The 20323-nt window shown below is 46.0% G+C and overlaps 1 protein-coding gene across 5 annotated transcripts in view; it reads right to left on the bottom strand.

Moving 5' to 3' along the window:
• Positions 1–20323, bottom strand: part of ZFHX3 (zinc finger homeobox 3) — a 692957-nt gene that overhangs the window by 36244 nt on the left and 636390 nt on the right. For all 5 annotated transcript variants that reach the window (XM_083165485.1, XM_083165486.1, XM_083165484.1 and 2 more), the window contains 2 exons: positions 8767–11513; positions 6511–7007 (listed from right to left, as the gene is read on the bottom strand). In XM_083165485.1, the coding sequence (XP_083021611.1) occupies positions 6511–7007; positions 8767–11467 (3198 nt within the window). In that variant the 5' untranslated portion in view covers positions 11468–11513. The remainder of the gene's footprint in view (positions 1–6510; positions 7008–8766; positions 11514–20323) is intronic.

Here is a 20323-nt window from a genome sequence, read left to right as displayed (position 1 = left end):
AGGTCGACATGGACATATGACACGAGTTTTTCATGATTTTTTTTAATTTTTAAATGGACTTGGTCACACTTAACCAATCACGTGGACACGGAGGAGGAATACAAGTGTCCGGAGGGCAGCCAGCCACCGTGCCCGAATCATGGCGAGCGCAGCGACACACTGATACGGTGGCCATCGTGACATACAAAAATAAAACCATGAAAAAATTGTGTCGACATTTTCATACATCAACCATGTTCATGTTGACCTTTTTTGTGTCGACCTTGACTGTCGTCTTACTCACTGTCGAAAATTTGTGGTCGACCTAGACACTGTCTACCATTTATACCAGAACCGAATGGAATAGCCCACACACCACGTCCCTGGCACAGGGTTTGTTTTGATGGACTTGGCATAAAAACACCCCAAAAACAAAGCATATAAAAAACACAACACACCAGGGTCCATTCATTTAGGTGTGAGCGTTGTGGTGTCATTCCAACAGTGTAGAAACTGGGCGTGGTATAGGGGTTCGACAATCATTATCCCAACGTCGGGATCCCGACTGGCCAGACCCAGGCAGCATGGTGAGCGCAACTAAGCCCCATTGCGGGCTCGCTGCACTTGCCACGCTGCGGGCACGGTGGCTCGCTACGCTCGCCACCTATTCTATTCACCCTCTATGGGGGTCGTGGACCCCCATGAGGGAAAATAGCGGGTGGCCATCGGGAACCCAGCTGTCTGTTTTGACAGTCGGGATCGCGATGTCGGGTGAATGCTTGTTGGGATCCCGACTGTCGGGACACCGTCCGGCACCCGTAGAAACTACAGCTATGTCGCAGCAACTCACAAACTTCAATAATCAGCGTGCCCAGGGCCACTGTAACTGCATAGGGCTGCACTTCCTTGTGCCACACGCAGACTGGCAGATAACTGATATATGGATGCCGATAGGGGGTAACTGGGCCAATATACAGCCCGTGTGGCCCAATTGTGAACAGAATAATAGTAATGAAATTCTTATCGGAGTAGCCGGTATAAGGTCTCGCGTTGTCGCCTACTGACCCGGTAGCAGTCCGCAGTGATGGGTTGGGGACCCAGGAAGCACAAAATGATCTAAAACACAATCTGACGACATCTACACTAAGATCCTGGGTGTCGGAACAAGGGCATAAAGGGGGGTGTCCGCTCACAAAGTTCTGCCCGGTTTGGTGCATATGTGCCTGCTGGGTGGCAAGTCTTCATCACCTATAGCCTAGGGATGCAAAGACCCACTTATTTTTATGACTAGCAATAACCACATTGTTTACGCTGCCAACGCAGAAACTGGCTCTTATCCAGTTATGCAAAAAAGAAGAAAAAAAAAGTTAGACACCAGCAGTAAGTTAGGGGCTAACTGGCCCCAGAGGATTCATCAGCGCAGCCAGAGATACCCAACACCAGGCCTGGAGATCTAGGAAAATCTGCGCTTGCTCATTTTGGTGGGTGACAGAAGGATGTGCAAGTGAGAACGAATAAAATCACACCCAAGTTCCTTATCTAATTTATCATAAACCGAAAAGAGCAAAAGCAGCTTTGTGGGGATTAGACACTTCATGCTGCAGCCCAGCTGAAAGCTTCACACGCACAGCCCTAAAGCTGCACTGTCCCTTTAAGACAGAGGTCGGTGCGCCCATACGAGAGGGAGTCTACGCGCAGCCAGGCGCAGACACAGAACACAGAGAGAGAGAGAGAGGACCAATTCCTGCTCTCTCCCCACCAAAAACCCTGAGGCCTCCTGTGTGTACTCTAACCACAAGCCTTTGAGTGCCTCATGTATTTACAAACTGAGGCATGTTCAAATCAAAGGGGATACCACATGACATAATTCACATTAAAATGTCAGCAGGCTGACAATTTATAGAGCCAATCTGCGGAAGGTGAGGAGAACTAAAGGCTGGGTAATTGTTTAATGCCTACTTAAACCAACGGTGGCTTTGCCTTGGGGAAAAGCATCATGTGCAGCTCTGAGCTGTCAGCCGGCATGTGCCAGGGAGACTGGATCCGTGCCAGTCCAGAGATAACAGCTTTCACTTGTAGCTGCGGGCGTCCCATTATATGGTGAGAGCCTGCAATCCACCTTCCCCACTAGACAAACAGAAGCTCCCCATATGGCTGCAAGCTGCCAGCTCCAGCGCATGCCGTTTTGTGCTGTCAGAATGGTCCCCAAAGGCCCGAGCCCTGTCAGTCCCCAGTCTATTGGATATGACAAACATTAAGTAGCGCTGCCAGGGGAGAAGTCCTGTTATATACAGGGGGGAACCAGACTTTGACCACAGCCAAGTTAGCAAGAGGGCAGCGAGTTAAGACTTGCAGCCAGGGGCCTGCATACATTCATACACACCCCCTCCTCTCGTCTACCTCATTAACGGAAACACATTAAAACGCGTATGCTTTGGGAGCAGAAAATGAGACTGTTAAACTAGGCTCCTCTAATCCCCATCAGCTGTGAGAAATTAGGCTGCATCAATTATGCTGAATCAACAGATCAACAATGATTGTACCGCCACTTCCAGGGGCCCGAAACAGCCAATGGCAACTCTCATAATAGTACGTTACCCACCCTACTGGCAGACTGCACCTTTGCTTAACAACGTAGGTGTCTTGGGATAAACTTTCACAGAAATATGGCAGAAGGGCATTGGGCAAATTGTAAAAAACAACCTTATCCTCAATCTGTCGACATAGACACGAAAAAAAAAAAAAAAATTCTCAAAAGAGTCAATAGTCAGAATCCAAGACATTACAGGCCAGATGTACTAAGCTAGAAAAGTGATAAAATGGAGAGTGATAAACCACCAGCCAATCAGCTCGCCATGCCACAGTTTGAAAAATGACAAGTAGGAGCTGATTGGTTGTTTGTTTAACACTCTCTATTTTATCACTTTTCAAGGCTTAGCACATCTCGCCCTAAAAGATCTCAAAGTAGAACGCCTTATACCCGCACGATACAGTGGGTGTGGGTAGGATACATCTTCCCGACAGTTTTGTAACCGTTGCTTCACTGCGCTCACCTTATTCTCTTTAAAACCAGAATACTCATAAAATACACAGTTTCCGTGGCTGGCTGACTTCAAGACTTCATTTCAGCTGGTTTTAATTAGCCACAGAACCTGTGTAATTCGCAAATTGAAGTATGGTGATCCTATGCTTTACAGAATATCAAAGCCACGTTTAAAGGGGTTTAATTCCATTTTCAAAAGGAAATCAAATTATAAAAAAAAAAAAAAAAAAGGTACAAAAAGGTTGATGTAAGGAACTGGACATTTATTTGCCTCCTTACTAACACGGCTTTTCCCATCGATGTGACTACAGCTAAACTTGAAACTTATTCAACAATTAAATTCTCCTATAATGAAAATCATTTGCTGAGTAGCATGGTTGACATAGTGGTTAGCATTGTTATCTTACAACCCACAAGTTATATTCCCAATCAGAACTTGTGAAGACAATGGAGATAAGGAATATAGATTGTAAGTTCCGCTTCCCTGCCTGGGGTGTCACTGTCTGCTGTGGTGTTTCTAGCACAAGTCTGGTTAGCACATCAGTGCTGATATACAGACCACACTGTGCTAGAAGCACTCCAGCAGACAGCGACACCCCAGGCAGGGAGGAGGAACTGCATGGGTTTTCAAAGATGGCAGGTGCTAGAATGAACACTATAGCATCTCCAAGGCAGTCATCTAACACAGAACAATAAGGGTCACATGACCAAGGCAGTATAAAAAAGGTGCCCAGGAACCTGTCTATACATATACAGAAGAAGCTTGTCCTGTGCTACATGGCACCCACACCCCAAGAGCCGCGGGATTTGGTTAGCAATGTGCCTGCATTAGGTGCCCAATCTTCCTATACAGAAAACAGATCAAAATCAGCGAAAAGCAGCTAAAAATGATGTATGTAGCACAAGTACTGCACAGGAAACGGTGGTCTGTCACCCCGCATGCTTCCATATCTGCCATACGGTACAAGGTGCACAGTTAGTGGACAGATAATGGTCAATAATGACTAGGTCGACACCTACAAAAAAGGGTGACACAAGCTTATGGTAGACATAGACAGTAAAAAGGTCTACACAAGTTTTTCATCCAAGTGGGCTTAGACATTCGAAGCACAACCTTGCCTATGTCGACCATAAGCTTATGTCGACCTTTTGGCAGTGCTGACCTAAGGTGTGTTGACCACCTATACCATAACCACTATACAAGTGGTCATACATGCTACAGTACCATCATTACACTTCTGGGAACATTTGGTCACCACAGATTCTGCAGGTGCCAATGAAGCATGGAGACACACACGTGGGACCTGCCACAGACGGCCCTGCAGCTTACAGCCTCCAGTAGGACGCAGTCCCTGATTGATTGAGAACAATGACAGGAGCCCCTATCTGCACCACAGCAGTTTAAGAATCAGCTGCGTGGATGGAAGAAGGGCAACAAATGAATTTCTCCTCTATGATCTCTGCTCGGGAAAACAAGAAAATAGATCACGATCTGAAAAACAAGACGCTCGGAAAAGAAAAAAAAAGGCAAATTGTCTCAGTCATTAAAAGGCTGGATGCTCGCAGAGACCATGCAGGGATAAAAGCCAAGTCATTCAATATTCACCTTTAACCAAAACCAGATTGCAGCTTCCTGCGTATCTGCAAATCGCCTTTCCAGACTGCCACATAGGCTTCTGCCCCCACCAAGACAAAGGCCGGCTATTTTCACTCCTTTTGTTTTGGACACCATTCTGGCATCTGGAGGGATTTTCTGTATCTGACAGTGGAGAAGTTGATTACATGCAGTTAACTCTACTCTAACCTGATTATAGATGTGCCAGCCTAATGGATTACATTTGCAAGAGGAAACATAACATGCAATCAATCTCAATCCACCTCAGATCTGAACTACTGGTCAGAGGACCACTCTCGTCTGCTCTACAGTATCAGCTCCCTGGCAGCCGTGTGGTCAGACCATCGGTGAGGGGGGGGGGGGGCTCTGACATCACCATTAAATAGAGTGCAGAGAGAGAGAGCGGTCCGTATGTGTGTGCATGTGCGTGCGTGTGTGTGTGTGTGTGGAAGGTAAGGGAAATGAGCCTTCCGAGATTTATGGGGAACTGTACCTGACCGTTCATGCTAAAGCCATTATGGGATGATTAGAGAGGAGGGTGAGGCTTTAAGTCCAGCAAAAATCGATAGCAACGTCTGGAGGAATTCTATGGGGCAAGCAGAAAGGCTATTTACGGGATTTTCACAGCATCTATACTTACAGCACACAATGGTTAGAGAGCCAGAGGCCGTAGAAAGCAAGTAAGATGGGGGGAGGGGTGGCTAATTTGCTAAAAGCGGTTTTCTTTGTGGAACACCAGGGGGGGTACTTATTTTTTTGTACCATTAAAAAGGCCAAGTAAAGCTAAAGGGTATTTTTGTTGCCCTTTTCGGATACTGTATTAAAAAAAAAAAAAGGCAAAGAAAGAAAACCCTTTTCCACTGACTACAGAGGGTGGAATCCCGCCTGGTCCAGATATAATCCACCCAGGGGAGCAAAGACCTTCCTGTGGATTCGGATATGCAGATAGTGATCTCGCTTTTTAGACCACCATCCGAGGGACCAGATCAGCATGCCCGGGTACATAGGTTCCTCACTAACCTAGGTGTTCCGTGGTCATCCCCGGCCAGATTAATGAGGGCAGAGCTAAACTGGGTACACATCTCTGTAATTATTGGCCGTAAATTGTCGCCAGGAGTGTTAGCCGCGCACAAGAAGTCTCCCCAACCTTGAAAGCGTTCCCTGAAACCCCTCCTCTTCAAGCAGCGTATTAAATTCCACAACCACCAACATAACCTTCATAGACTTTCCTATCCAATGGCATCCCCACTGTAAAATCCACACATATCCTCACTTATTTCTCTCTCACTTTCCCATCCTCCTGACCCCAGGCCAAAATTGCTGGGTCACTGTATCATACAGCACATCAAGAACCTTTTCAATCTGGTGGCCAATTATGCCATTGACAACACGAACCCTTGTGTATCAATGCCTATTCCCCTATAGATTGCAAGCAGGGCCCTCCTACCTCTGTGACGATCACCCAGTTTTTTTTTTCTTCAATGTTTCTAATTGTTAAAGCGCAACAGAAATTCTATCATAAACTGTTAATAAATAGCTTAAAGGAATCCTACAATGGTCAAATCATACAGTTGCGATTGTTAGTATTGCCATCACCGGCCTCCAAATCCCCTTGTAGAAAGCCCACACTGAGCCAGCTACTCACTTCTAAGTGTTCTAAGTACCTTGCGGTCTTGGCAGTGCAAGATACCAGCCAGGTTTCAAGACACGGATAGAACTTCGCAACATTACACTCAATAAATCAAATTTTCTTTGAAATTTAAACCACATACAAACAATACAAAGCAAAACTATAACCAATCAGCAAATAATATAGGTAGAAGTCTCAGAAGATCCATCAATGCATTACTGATGGAGGAAATGGTTCTCTTACCTTATACAGTTTCAGGCTAGCCTCATGTCTGGTATTCACAGTGTGGAGACGTAGTTTGTCCAGGCTGTTGGTGTAATAGTCACAGGCATTGCACTTCAGATGCACCGGGTTGCCAATGGCGACACATTTCAACCGCCACTCGTTGGCTTTGCCGCCCTCTTTAATATGAGCCACAAGCTGGTACTTCTGGACATGTTTGTCAGTCTTACAATGGAGCTGGAAGTTGGCCTTCAGCTGGGTGTTATAACGGCACAGATTGCACTGGTAAGAGTCTCCCACCACAGACTTCCACTCTTCCTCCGGCAGACTGCGCTCAGCGCCCATGTGCAGGCCTAGCATGTCCAAATTATCCGTGGTGAAGCGGTTACACACCGCGCACTGGAAAAGTTTTAGCGTAGGGTCGTTGGTTTGGGTAAAACTCTCGCCAAGGTTCATGAGTTCTTCAGACACCAGCTGTCCACCTCCGAGCCGCATGTCCAAGGGGATCTCACCGCCCACTAAAAAGGGGGTGAAACAAAAACAGTAAGTAAGCGACTCACGGAAGAAAAAGCACTTAGGACATTACTGCTTTCAAATGTGTTCGTGCGCAACTCAAACAAACATCTTGCAGGCCACAACACAGATCACCTTCACAGATGCATTCCTCAGAATCATGGGAGTCACAGACAGACTTAATGACAAAACAAGTGCTCCGAGTGTCTGCCAGTAGGGACAATCCATAAATAACCCCAATGATCTATACTGAAGTTGCATAATAGGGATTTTACCATCTGCAGTTAATAATCTCAGTAAGGGGCGCAGCAGGGGAGACCATTGTTTATAAGAACCTTGCTCACTACCATGGCTCAGAACTCAACCCGACTCCTGTACATCATCATTCCCAGATGACTAAGTGCAATCCTACTGTAAGCACTGTGGAATCTGAAGAATATAGGTCTGACAGATAGAACAGGAATGTACTGGTGCAATGGGATTTCACCATGAAAACTAACCTGTGGGTTTCTAGTCCGTAGGGATCCAGTACCGTACTAACCAAACGGCAAATGTTTAGATGATATATTTTACTAGTTAAAAGCACATCAAAATGACGGCTTCTGCAATGTACTTTCACTTTGCGCTGTGACAGTTTTAAGCCCACAAACTCTCCACCTCACCCCCTATCCACTCTTACCTCCAATCTCTATCTTCACAGCTCCCTCTCCCCATATACAGCAAGTTTGAAACAGATCAGTGTCCCTGCAGAAATTGCTTTCACTTTCTGTTATGACATCTTTGAGCACCCAAAAGGAGTAATTTTGTCAGTCCAGTGGCCTCTAATGGTCAGTGGCGCTACTTCACCTGTGAGGTGAGTAGTAGTATTAAATACTGTATAGGTTTTGCAGAAGAAGAGTTCATCCAAATGCGAAACTGTCTGGGCTAAAGCATTGGAAAACCAGGCTTCTTCTGCACCGACAGCTGCATGATCAAGAATATTGGTACAGTCTAAAAAAAAAATGGCTGCCTCCTGTATGTATACTAACCCCGTCAGATAATGTACCCTCTGATGTCATCAGACCACGTGAACAGAACAATACCATGGGAAATACCATGTGAACCAGGAGAGCAGAGGGAGAGCAAGATCAGTGGGCTAGCAGTTATACTATCCACGTCAACATCTATTGCCTTTAGTAACCTAAAGCGTGGTGAAGGAAGCAAGCCCGGTAGGATACACTTTCAGTCACATGTCCTGAACCTTGCTCCTCCCCCGGCACTTGCTGGTCATGTGGCATTCCCGTGGTATTGTGCTGTTCATGTGGTGTCAGGACGTCTGAAGATACATTAACTGAACATAAGGACCACCATGCAACAGGTACATCCTAAGGTAAATATATAGGCAAGCCATAGTTAAACTGTATTGCTAGAACATGGACATTTATAAAGTAAAACTGCTATAAACACAAGATGTAATACTGTAGAAGATCGATATTTCCCATTTAAAGTCCAAACGTAAGAGCTTAATAATGGTTATTATTGTACACATCGTCATAATGGAGAAACACGTTCTAGATCATAGGTCTTCAACCTATGGCCCTCCAGATGTTGTGAAACTACATGTTCCAACATGCATTGCCACATTTTTTCCTATAAGAGCATGCCAAAACTGTCAGGGCATGCTGGGAAATTTAGTTCTACAACATCTGGAGGGCCATAGGTTGAAGACATGTGTTCTAGATGTTCCATAAACTGCACCAAGTACCATCCCACCCCATTTCTTACCTACTGTGGGAGCCATCCCTGGCATAGGGCTGGTGGGATCCAGCTGGAACCCTCCCATGATATACTGCGACTCATTAGGTGGGTTGTCCATCTTCAGGTTCATGTTTTGTGCTAGGTAAAAGTGATAGAGATCAGCTTCAGCAGGGGAGGGGAGGCTGCTGAGGCCCAAGTGCCGGTTATGTTGGATTTGGGTCATGTTCTGCTGAAGCAGCATCATGTTGTGCATGTGTTTCTCACTGGTCATATGAATGCGCAGGTTCCTCGCCACATTGGTCTCATAGTCACACACTTCACAGCGCCAGGTGGGTTTGGTTTTTGGTTTAGTAGGTGAAGGGGCCCCGCAAGAGTTACTCATGTTGGAAGCGGCCGCTGCAGTGGCGGCAGCTGCAGCAGCCACCGCGACCCCGGCATTGTGGCTGAAAACCTGGTCGGTCCCACCATTCTGCAGGTTCTGCATGTTGTTCAGATGCTTGTCCGACTGCATATGAATACTGAGGTTGCCTTTGGTAGTGGTTGAGTAGTTACATACCTCACAGCGGAAGGGCTTGTAACCACAGGTGTAGCTCTCTCCCCGGGCAAGTCGAGGGTGAGGCTGATTGGATTTGCAGTAGACACAAGAACCACCCGGCTCAGGGTGTTTTTCTTTCATGTGTGCTTCCAGCGTCTGCTGGTATTTGTAATGCCAGTTACACTTTGGACACTTGAGAGTCTTACATGAGTTCCGAGAGTGCATCATAGTCATGTGTCCACCTAGTGAACGTGAAGAGCCCAATACGGTGTCGCACTTTGGACACTCCACCCCACTCCCAGATGGGCAATCCCCAGCACCAAGCTCGCATGGGTTATCGGTATGCTGGTGGTGGGTGGCCAGGTTTCCGTCTTCTCCCTCTGCGCTTTCATTTGGTTCAGGTGCTGTGGCATTGTCCCTATTGGCACTGTCATCAACAAAGTCCAATTTTCTCCCAACCTCTGCCATGTTGACCCCAATGCAGTCACTGTTAAAGCTTAAAATGTTCCTCCTACTTGCACCATCGTAGACAACAAAGGAAGAAGAACATGTAGTAGGTGTGCCCCTTGCCAAAGGCTGGGGAACGTTAGGCATTAAATTAGAGTTAGAAATACTTTGGTTTGTGAGAGCCAGGTCCTTTTTGCCGCCGCTCTCGGCAAACACCCCGGACTCCTCCTGAGGCCTGTCCACAAAGTCAACATCAAGCCCGCAAGGAAACAGTGCTTTGCAATCCTCCCCCTCATCGTCTACTTCCTCATCCATATCTTCTTCCTCCTCTTCCTCTTCGTCCTCATCTTCCTCTGGTTCCAGCCTTTCCGATATGCTGTCTTGTATTCCCACCGAATGCTTCTCAGGCTCGGTCATTTCTGGTTCCTTGCTACAATCAGGTTTGCTAGAACCAGAACCTGAGGAGCTTAGAGGGACAGAGTTTATGGAGGTGTTAAAGGAGGAATTATTGAAACCCCCAAGATTAAGAAGAGCGTTTTGGGACACAACGTTGGACTGGGCCTGCTCCGTCCCACTGGAAGTAGTGTCATTATCTTTTAGAAGTGCTAGGCTAGCCTGCAGGGCTTCATCGCCCTCGACGCGGATGCCACTAAATTTTCCATAAAAACTATTACCAGGTCCAGTAGTGTTGGCAGAAGAAACTAAAGGATGCTGAACATTTTTGTTTTTTGGTTCCAGAAAGCTAACAAGAGGCTCCTTATCTTTCCCAATCCCTTGAATGATGGCAGAAATGTTTTTGTTACTAAGAATCTTACGCTCATCCTCGCTCAGAGTCATTCGATGGTCATGCACAGCATGGGTCACAAATGACCGGACATAGCCAAAGGACAGTTTGCACAAAAAACACATTAGAATTGGTTTTCTTTTACCGTACAGTACAAAGCCATCATATTTGGACAGATCTACATTGTTTGGGACATCTTTGGATACACACGAGCTTTTGGCAGAGCCGTCACTGTTTAGGTAATCCTTGCTGCTTTTGTGCCGCACATCAAAAACTCGGAAGCTGTGCAGAACCGGGCTTACGCCCGCCAGGGTGGAGGTCTCCAGGAAAGATTTGTCTGAATTCTCAAACCACTTCCTGAAAGACGAGGCTATGTGGAAAGTGTTTATAATTTGTGGGTAAACGGGACCTACAGAAGAGGACTCCTCAGACTTTCCCGATGTATTAGTCAAGGAATTTTTGTAGAGGGAAAGAAGAGCCTCACTAGGGGTACTGTCACAGGTGTCACCACTTTGGATTAGCTGGTTCACACTTTCCACTATATAAGCAGAGCCGTCAGGCTGGTAGACTATTTCTCCTGCCAGACTCTCCACATCACTCTCCTCCTCCCCTTCATCGCTAACGTCACTTTCACTCTCCTCCTTCAGTGCGAGAGATGACCGTGTAACAGGGCAACGGTGCTCCATGTAGTTCTGTAAACTGGGGAAGAAGGATGAACATTCGTTACAACAGACGGCTCTGCTGGGAGACTGCGAGATGGCACCAGATGCGTTAGCGCTTTCAGAGACGCATTCATTGAAGGAGACGCTCAGGCTCTCCAGAGACCCGTGGCTTTCCATGTTGGGCTGCTCCGTGTTGCCGGACTGGTGTAGGGCGCTGTTGAGTTCAGTCCATTTTTGGTTTGGAGGAACGCTGCACCCATTGTCCTTCCCAGCAATGACAGGAGCATCACAGCCTTCCATGGCGAGGTCTGCACGGAGAGTTCATTGCACCCAATACGGCTCGGACCTACCGAGAAAGCAAAGAAAATAAATGTCAGATTGGATGGAAGACCGGGTCAAAAACAGTACTCATTCTCTAGTGCGGCCTCATACAATCACAACAAAAAATAAAATAAAAAACAGAACACAGACTTAGTACGCTTAGCTGCTGAAGAACATGTATTTTAGTTTTAATTACTACGGAAGGTGGCCATACAGAAATTCGTCTGATCTTTCAGGAACTTCTATTGACCACAGCTGGCCTTCAGCTTGGCCTGAGAACCTTGGCCTGAGAACCTTTCCATATGTTTTATGATTTTAATCAATAAATTACAAGTGCCTGCTATCTCTTTGAACAACTTAAACCTCACATCCATTCCAGTCACAACTGCAAGCCCCAGGTTTTTAAGGCTAGACACAGTTGTACCATGATGGATCGGACCTTCTGAAACCCGTAACACCCACACGGACAGTTATTAGCAGATGCCCCACCTGACAATGTACTAAAGATATACTCCTGGTGAAATATGGACTTCTTGACAGCTCTGACCGGTAGCACTGGCAAGGCTAGAAGGGCGAAAGGGTTAACAGGCTAATTGTAAAATCAATGTATATAAAAGCTTGGCAAGTTCCAGGAAATTGTGGGAAGGGGAGGTAGAGAGAAGAGAAACACGTTGGGCACCAGGGACCTGTTTATTGATGCAAACGCCTCTGTGCTCCCTTGGCCAAGGAGAAAAAGAAAAAAAAAATCTATTTCATCCACATGCGAACCAACGACGACTAGACCCCAGAACAAAGTGTTCTTTTGGAATTCGAGTTTAAGAGAACACAGAGTGGAACTTATGGGATGATGAATTAAGCCTGGTGAAGTGATAAAGTGTTCGGTGATAATGCACCAGCCAATCAGCTTCTAACTGTCAAGTTACAGGCTGGGTTTAACAAATGACAGGCGCTGATTGGCTGGTGCATTATCACCCACTTTATAACTTCACCAAGCTTAATAAATCTGGCCCAGTTTCCTCACACAGGAGCACACCGGCACCTATATACTCTGGTTAGTTAAGGAACCCATTGTGATTAATACATAAGGATGAGAATGAGTGATCCCAGCCATATTCAGCAATGTTGTAAGAATGCTTGCACAGCTATCAGAAGCAATACAACCTCCCTTCTTCCAGTTCCCCTAGCTTTCATCTCTCACTCTGATTGTCAGTCAATAGGAGAGAGAGGCAGCTCTTACTTAAGGAAGCAGAAGTCAAACTCCACTGGTCGATCAGCACTCTGTCTATAAACATGTTTTCCCGTAAAATCAATGACCTCCAATCAGAGTGCAGACGTTGAAGGCAGCGTGTTCCTGAGCTGTGTGTTCTGTTCAAAGACAGCAGGATACCCTTTACCAGTGGCTGCGAAGCTTAAAGCAGCTCTAGAGTTCCAGTATTTCTCGGGACGCTGGGAAACTGCAAGTCCCAGCGTGCCCTCCCAGGCAGAGGTCCAGTTCCACCAGAGCTGAAGAGCCAGTAATTGACAATTCCCCACTTGTGATGAAGTTCAGCTGTACTGGCATTGCAAGGTCTGCCATCAACCAGTGGCACACCTGTCCCCTAATCCAAGCATGGGTTGTAATTGTCCCATGAAGATCAAGAGACAAAAAGGGCGGTATTCAATCCCGGGCGATATTTGTGACGGCCTATACAATGCTGCCGTTTCCATCTGCATTGAAGGCGGATTTCAACAAAACAGACTTTAAAACCAGTCAGATCTGTTTTATCGGAAACGGCCAATTGTCCAATTCACGGCCGTTTCTCGAAAAGCTACATCCATTTTTGCCGACATGCCTCCTTTTCAGTACTCGACAGGTGGAGCATTGAATTCCGCCTGTCGAGTTGCAGGCGAGCTGGTCGAGAATGGCCCAGGATCCCGTCTGCTGGGACATACAGTCGGAATCCCGCGTTGACTAACCCCCCCCCCCCCCCCACACTTGATTGCCTGATGCGTCATCACCTCCCACTTTACCAGGCTTGATACATCTGCCCCAAAGGGATTTCTCATCTACCCATTATACATATGCCCGCTCTTACACATGTACACGGCCCGTGGCAGCATGCAAGAACTGTGCCAGGAAATCGTACGCTACAAGCCAATAGCGCTGGAAAAACGTCAGAGGAGGGGGCGAGACCATGCCACCCCGACATTCTCAGGATTATCTTAACAGCGGCACTGTGTAATCTGAAATTGTTAATTAGAACAGTGTTAATTAGGCAGTTCTCCCACAAGAGGCAGCTTGGCAGCAGCCCAAGAAAACAGAAAAAGCAATAATAGAGGGAGGATTACAACAAACACACAACAAAACAGGATCAATGAGGAGGGACGACGACTGACATTATCACAGAAAACTATAGAAGGGAAACAACCTAAAGACTGCAATCAATTTATTCTGTAGAAACGCTTTATGCTGGGATTTAGGAAGCAGCAGTCTGGAGGAATCCGCAAGCAATGGGCAGATACTTCTATACAGACGCTGTGTGCCAAGTCGGACCCGTGCCATTTCCTGCCAGGGGTATGGGTCATAGGGTTGACCCCCTTTAGGTCAAAAGTCAATAGCTTTGCTAGTTTTTTGGGGGTCTATGTCAATTTACGTCGACATGGACACCGTATAAGTGTAATGCGGCCGCTCGCCATGTTTCAGGCACGGTGCCGCGCTACCCTCAGCACACTATTATATTCTCCCAATATGTTCACTTGGATAGTTAAGCATGAAAAAAACACCAGATTTAGAAAATAAAAAAAAACGTGAAAAAAAATCATGTCGACATTTTTAATGTCAACTTTTCCATATCGGGCTATTTTGTGTGTCGACCAATAGTGGTGGACCCATTCACTGTAAAACTTGCCAACCGCACCCCCCTGCAAGAACATTAGGAGAAGCAGGATGAGGAATGTGGCAAGGGGCTCACTGAGGCGAATGGCGCCTCCACACGGGGCGATTTTAGGACATTTTCGAAGCGATCTGACTTTATTTGACTAGATCGCTCAGAAAATGCCCCTACAACCCTCCGTCTGCAGGGGCTATAGCGATGGGCGTCCCCGCGTGTCGCCATTGCCTGGCGATTAATATCCATCATGCTGGATAGATCTAGTTAGATCGCCGGTCAGGGCCAGTGTTTTCTCCGGAGAACATCGGCCCGGTCAGATCGCTCAGCACATCGATTTGCAGCGCTGTGTGTCGAGCGATCTAGCATCGCTCAGCAAAATCTCCCCATGTGTAGGCTCCATACGGACACCAGGTTTTGCTTTTGTAATTAATCACTACTTGGAGCACTACGGAATCAGCAAAAAAAATAAAAATAAACGGTAAGATATAAAATAAAGAAATAAACGTAAAGAAATAAACGTAGAGATATAAAATAAAGGAAAAAAAAAAGACTCGTCAAGACGGCCTAGAACAGAATCCATAACCCCCTTTCCCGCAAGTGTGCGCGTCTCAGCGGCGGGGTGTTGGTAAAAGTTAGTGGGCTTCCTACGGAGCCCGTACATTTCCCTCCCAGCATGAAAAGACGGGAGGTGAGAGGCTGCCATCAACAGATGTCTGTCTTCCTGCTGCTCTGGCACAGGGTGCCGGAATTGGCACCCTGACAATACAAACAAGAATTGCCCTATGCATGCTCATTAATGGGGCACAGCGCACACACACACACACAGACAGACACTGGGAATGGCAGAGGCCTTCAAACCTTAATAGCCTCATTAGCATAAACAGCTTTACTAACAGCATGAATCTACAGAAACGACCATACCAAACACGACTGCTGGCAGCTCGGTTACAGCCTGGGGATCACCAGTGAAAAGCTCGTGCCAGCCTGTTTCACATAGGGCATAGCGGAGGAGGGCAGCTCTGTGCCAGGATGGCTGGGCAGCCTGGCGAAAGCCTGGACCGCAGGAGGGGTGTGCGCAGCGCTTCTGCCAGGTGCTCGGATGTTTTGATGTGACAGATAAATCCTGGTATTGATTTAGTCCCTAGCCTTTTCACAATCTTATTGATTCTTCATTTGTAGAGTTTATCTAGAACCTAGGAGGTCTGTCTCATGCAAATACAGGATGGGAAGCGCTCATGTAATTGGCAGCAGCCGGTCCCTTTACTGCATTTTTACTAAACTTTGTAAAGAAGATTGTAGCAGGTCGGTAAATGGATTGAGCTATACAAGGAGATGACGAACTGATCTTTAAAAGGACACATACACTATTTTAAGACTACTGATCAATATAAAGATCAGTCTATAAGGAGTAGTAGCGGGAGTGTGCTTTTACCAGGCCGCTTTGTAAATGATCACAGTGGTCATCATTAGCTGGAACAGATTTCTGAAAATGCTCCTTTAGTTTAGTATGTACGGACATTGGGTTGATTCGGCGTCGCGTACAAGTCGCAAAGCGCACGGATCTCTCCGGTTTGGCGTACTGCACATGCGGCAAAGCAATGACTCAGCGACTGCGCTGTATCAGGGATCCACACACGGGCGGCGGTCGCTGGTGTGCAGGATTCAATTTGTTCTGCGACAAACCATGCTACACATTAATGTGCATTTATGGACAGTGACCATGTGATCTGTCTTTTAAGAGTGTCATGGGAGGGTCTGATAGTGTTCATTCTAGCACCCGCCATCTTTGGAAACCCATGCAGCTCCTCTTCCCTGCCTGGGGTGTCGCTGTCTGCTGTGGTGTTTCTACCACAGTCTGGTTTGCATATCAGTGCTGATATACAGACCACACTGTGCTGGAAGCACTACAGCAGACAGTGACACCCCAGACAGGGAGGAGGAACTGCATGGGTTTTCAAAGATGGCGGGTGCTAGAATGAACACTAGTCTTACGCCTCAAAAATGGATGATCATATAGAGCAGGGGTGGCCAAACCTATCCTCAAGATCTATCAACAGTTCATGTTTCTCAGGCCATCTGTGGACCTATAGTAAGTAGGAATGAATGCAGCATGTTTCAAAATGTGGCAGTTAGTAATGACTACAGTTGTGCACCAGCTAGGTGATCTGGGAAATGTGACAGTTAGTAATGACTACACCTGTGCACCAGCTAGGTGATCTGGGAAATGTGACAGTTAGTAATGACTACAGCTGTGCACCAGCTAGGTGATCTGGGGAATGTGACAGTTAGTAACGACTACAGCTGTGCACTAGCTAGGTGATCTGGGGAATGTGACAGTTAGTAATGACTACAGCTGTGCACCAGCTAGGTGATCTGGGAAATGTGACAATTAGTAATGACTACAGCTGTGCACCAGCTAGGTGATCCGGGGAATGTGACAGTTAGTAATGACTACACCTGTGCACCAGCTAGGTGATCTGGGGAATGTGACAGTTAGTAATGACTACAGCTGTGCACCAGCTAGGTGATCCGGGGAATGTGACAGTTAGTAATGACTACAGCTGTGCACCAGCTAGGTGATCCGGGGAATGTGACAGTTAGTAATGACTACAGCTGTGCACCAGCTAGGTGATCCGGGGAATGTGACAGTTAGTAATGACTACAGATGTGCACCAGCTAGGTGATCTGGAAAACCGGGACCGTTGGTAGATCTGGTTTAGCCACCCCTGACATAGGGTGTAAGCCTGCAAGCAGGGCCCTCTTACCTCTTTCTCTTGTATAACTATTCTGTTCCCGCAATGGAATATGCTAGCCTGACATAAATAAACGTAAAATAACAGAACAGCGCGCTTGCACCTAGCTACATAGATGTGTGACTACAACAGCAAATGCCACGATCCATGCCATGAGAACTACAAGATACCCTCTGCATGGCCCTTTGAACTTCACATGTGAAATAATAAACACACCCCAAGCTTTTCCTCCTTCCTTGTCAGATTTACGGAAGCCCGCATTGTTTGGCTTGCTGTAGTAGGGGGGTGCCTAGAGGACAACCTACTTGACAGATTAGTTATGCTACTCAGCACTAGGACACGGCCTTGTGTTGCTTTAAGAACATGTGAAACTACATTATTGCCTAAGTCAATGTGTGGATGCAGAAACCGACAGCCATGTAATATGCTGGTGTGTTGTGCCCTAAATCAGAGCGCAATAAACAGAGGATATACAAATGGCTTCTAAAGTAGTCTAAAAAGGGTTATAGTCTGATCCAATACTCAAACACACACACAGACGAAAGCCGCACCAGGACAAAACGTACAATAAAATAAAAGTTCATAAGGAAGACAGGAGCGATTAGTCAGCGTAGGGAGGAGATACATTTTTAGTGGTTTAGAGAAAACAGGGACTTTCCTAGTACTTAGTAGTTTTGTAGGGCTGGGTACCTGAAATCTCCATAAAACGCTTCCAAAACACTATTTGCAGTATGGTGGCTGGAATAAGTGTGTAACAGGAGCGGATGCACAGATACTACAGTCAGTAAAGGCACTGTGTATTAAGCAGAAGTGTCCTGCTATTTATTCTGGTGTTATACAGAGATGTTACTCCTGAGATCACTTGTATGTTGGAATAGAAATGCCAATGCATAGGGGACTGCACTAGAAACCCTCTCGCTCCGTCTTTGACATGCCCACCAAACAGACAGATTAGGAGACTATGGGGCAGATTTATTAAGCTCGGTGAAGTGATAAAGTGTCTTTTTTTTATCACCGGCCAATCAGCTCCTAACTGTGAAGTTACAGGCTTGGTTTGAAAAACAACAAGTAGGAGCTGATTGGCCGGTGATAAAAACCAGACACTTTATCACTTCACCGAGCTTAATACTGCCCCACAGTATGACACACGCGTACACTGGAATTGCAGGGATGTGGCCGTACAGGCCTGTGGTCACAATGATTTTTTGTGGGTAAAGGCCCCACAGGAGCAGCAATGAGGTCACAGGGCGAGTGTAGGTTATATATATTTAGTTAAGGATTCTCATGATACAATGGATGGTCAATTTGGTTGTGATTGGTACCTCTGCGCGTACATCCGTCCTATAAAAAGGGGGTTAGATGTGATTGCGGGTTCTGCATCAGGGGTGGAGGGCAGTGGAGCAGGAACCACCTATAATGTAGCAGGATTCTGCAAGATGACAGGGCTAGCTTAGTAACTGGTCCTACCTAGGTCACATGGGTTTGGGTCGTAGGGTGGACAATAAGAAGGTTGGCATGCCATAGGTAAACACATTTAAAAACGTTGACATGGCTTAGGTTGACACAAGCAAAAGGGAGATGTGAGTTTATCATGTTTTTGGTGTCCATGTCAACGTACATCGACATGGATACCGTATATATATATATATATATATATATATATATATATATATATATATATATATATATATATATATATATATATATATATATATATATATATATATATATATATATATATGTTGAACAACAGGAAAGATGAATCTGCGCTTGTATGAGGTCACCAACCAGACAAAAGACAGGATAAACGTATTCCTGTAAGACACTAAGTCCAAAGGTATAACGGACTGCAGCTTTCTCCAGCAAGGAACCCAGGACTCATAGGGTTAAGGAAAATCTGTTTCAAAATGGAATAGAGAAGCGCTTCATAGTGTAAAACTGTATTTATTTAAAACACATACAGTGCTGCGGCACATAAAATCAATGTGGACTCGTACCGTTAGGGTAACCGCTGTGGGCTGGTTACCACAAGATTTTACAATAAAAGCCTCAGGCAAAACTCCAACCTCCGTCAGGACTCAGCCGGGTAACAGGACACGCTCGCCGCACGGGGAGTGAGGGAAGCGCGCCGGGAACTCCAAACAGGAACGGACACGGTGGGGAAGCCGGGGCACAGGTACAGCAGACGTCACCAAACCCCGCCCTAACGCGTTTCGTATCAAACTTCGTCAGAGGGCGTGGTTGGTGACCGTCTGCCGGCGGCTTAAAAGGAAGCAGTGACCAATCAGGCTGTAGGTTTGCCGGAGGTGTGTATTTCCAGACAAAAACCAATCAGGCTGTGGGTTTGCCGGAGGCATATACTTCCAAACAAAACGGTACATTTGTACGGACAACAAAATATCAACAATTACATAAAAAATATATATAGCAAAGTGCAACATAATTGCAATAAATGCCAATAATATACAATATATAATAAAATACATAATAAAATACAATATATGAATGGACAATGTATACATCCAATTCAAAACAGTTTCTGCGGAGGAACTGACAATGAGAAGCAAAAATACATACAGATAGCAAAAATCGGAGGAAAGGCTGATAAATAGAACATAATTACAATATATTGATAAAAATTTATTCCTGTTTGGTTTTTATCAATATATTGTAATTATGTTCTATTATGTTTTGAATTGGATGTATACATTGTCCATTCATATATTGTATTTTATTATGTATTTTATTATATATTGTATATTATTGGCATTTATTGCAATTATGTTGCACTTTGCTATATATATTTTTTATGTAATTGTTGATATTTTGTTGTCCGTACAAATGTACCGTTTTGTTTGGAAGTATATGCCTCCGGCAAACCCACAGCCTGATTGGTTTTTGTCTGGAAATACACACCTCCGGCAAACCTACAAGCCTGATTGGTCACTGCTTCCTTTTAAGCCGCCGGCAGACGGTCACCAACCACGCCCTCTGACGAAGTTTGATACGAAACGCGTTAGGGCGGGGTTTGGTGACGTCTGCTGTACCTGTGCCCCGGCTTCCCCACCGTGTCCGTTCCTGTTTGGAGTTCCCGGCGCGCTTCCCTCACTCCCCGTGCGGCGAGCGTGTCCTGTTACCCGGCTGAGTCCTGACGGAGGTTGGAGTTTTGCCTGAGGCTTTTATTGTAAAATCTTGTGGTAACCAGCCCACAG

The sequence above is a fragment of the Crinia signifera genome, chromosome 11 (genome assembly GCF_055691185.1).
Source record: "Crinia signifera chromosome 11, ASM5569118v1, whole genome shotgun sequence".
Taxonomy (NCBI): domain Eukaryota; kingdom Metazoa; phylum Chordata; class Amphibia; order Anura; family Myobatrachidae; genus Crinia; species Crinia signifera.
The sequence above is the reverse complement of the archived record's forward strand: the minus strand, read 5'-3'. Positions and strand labels throughout refer to the sequence as shown.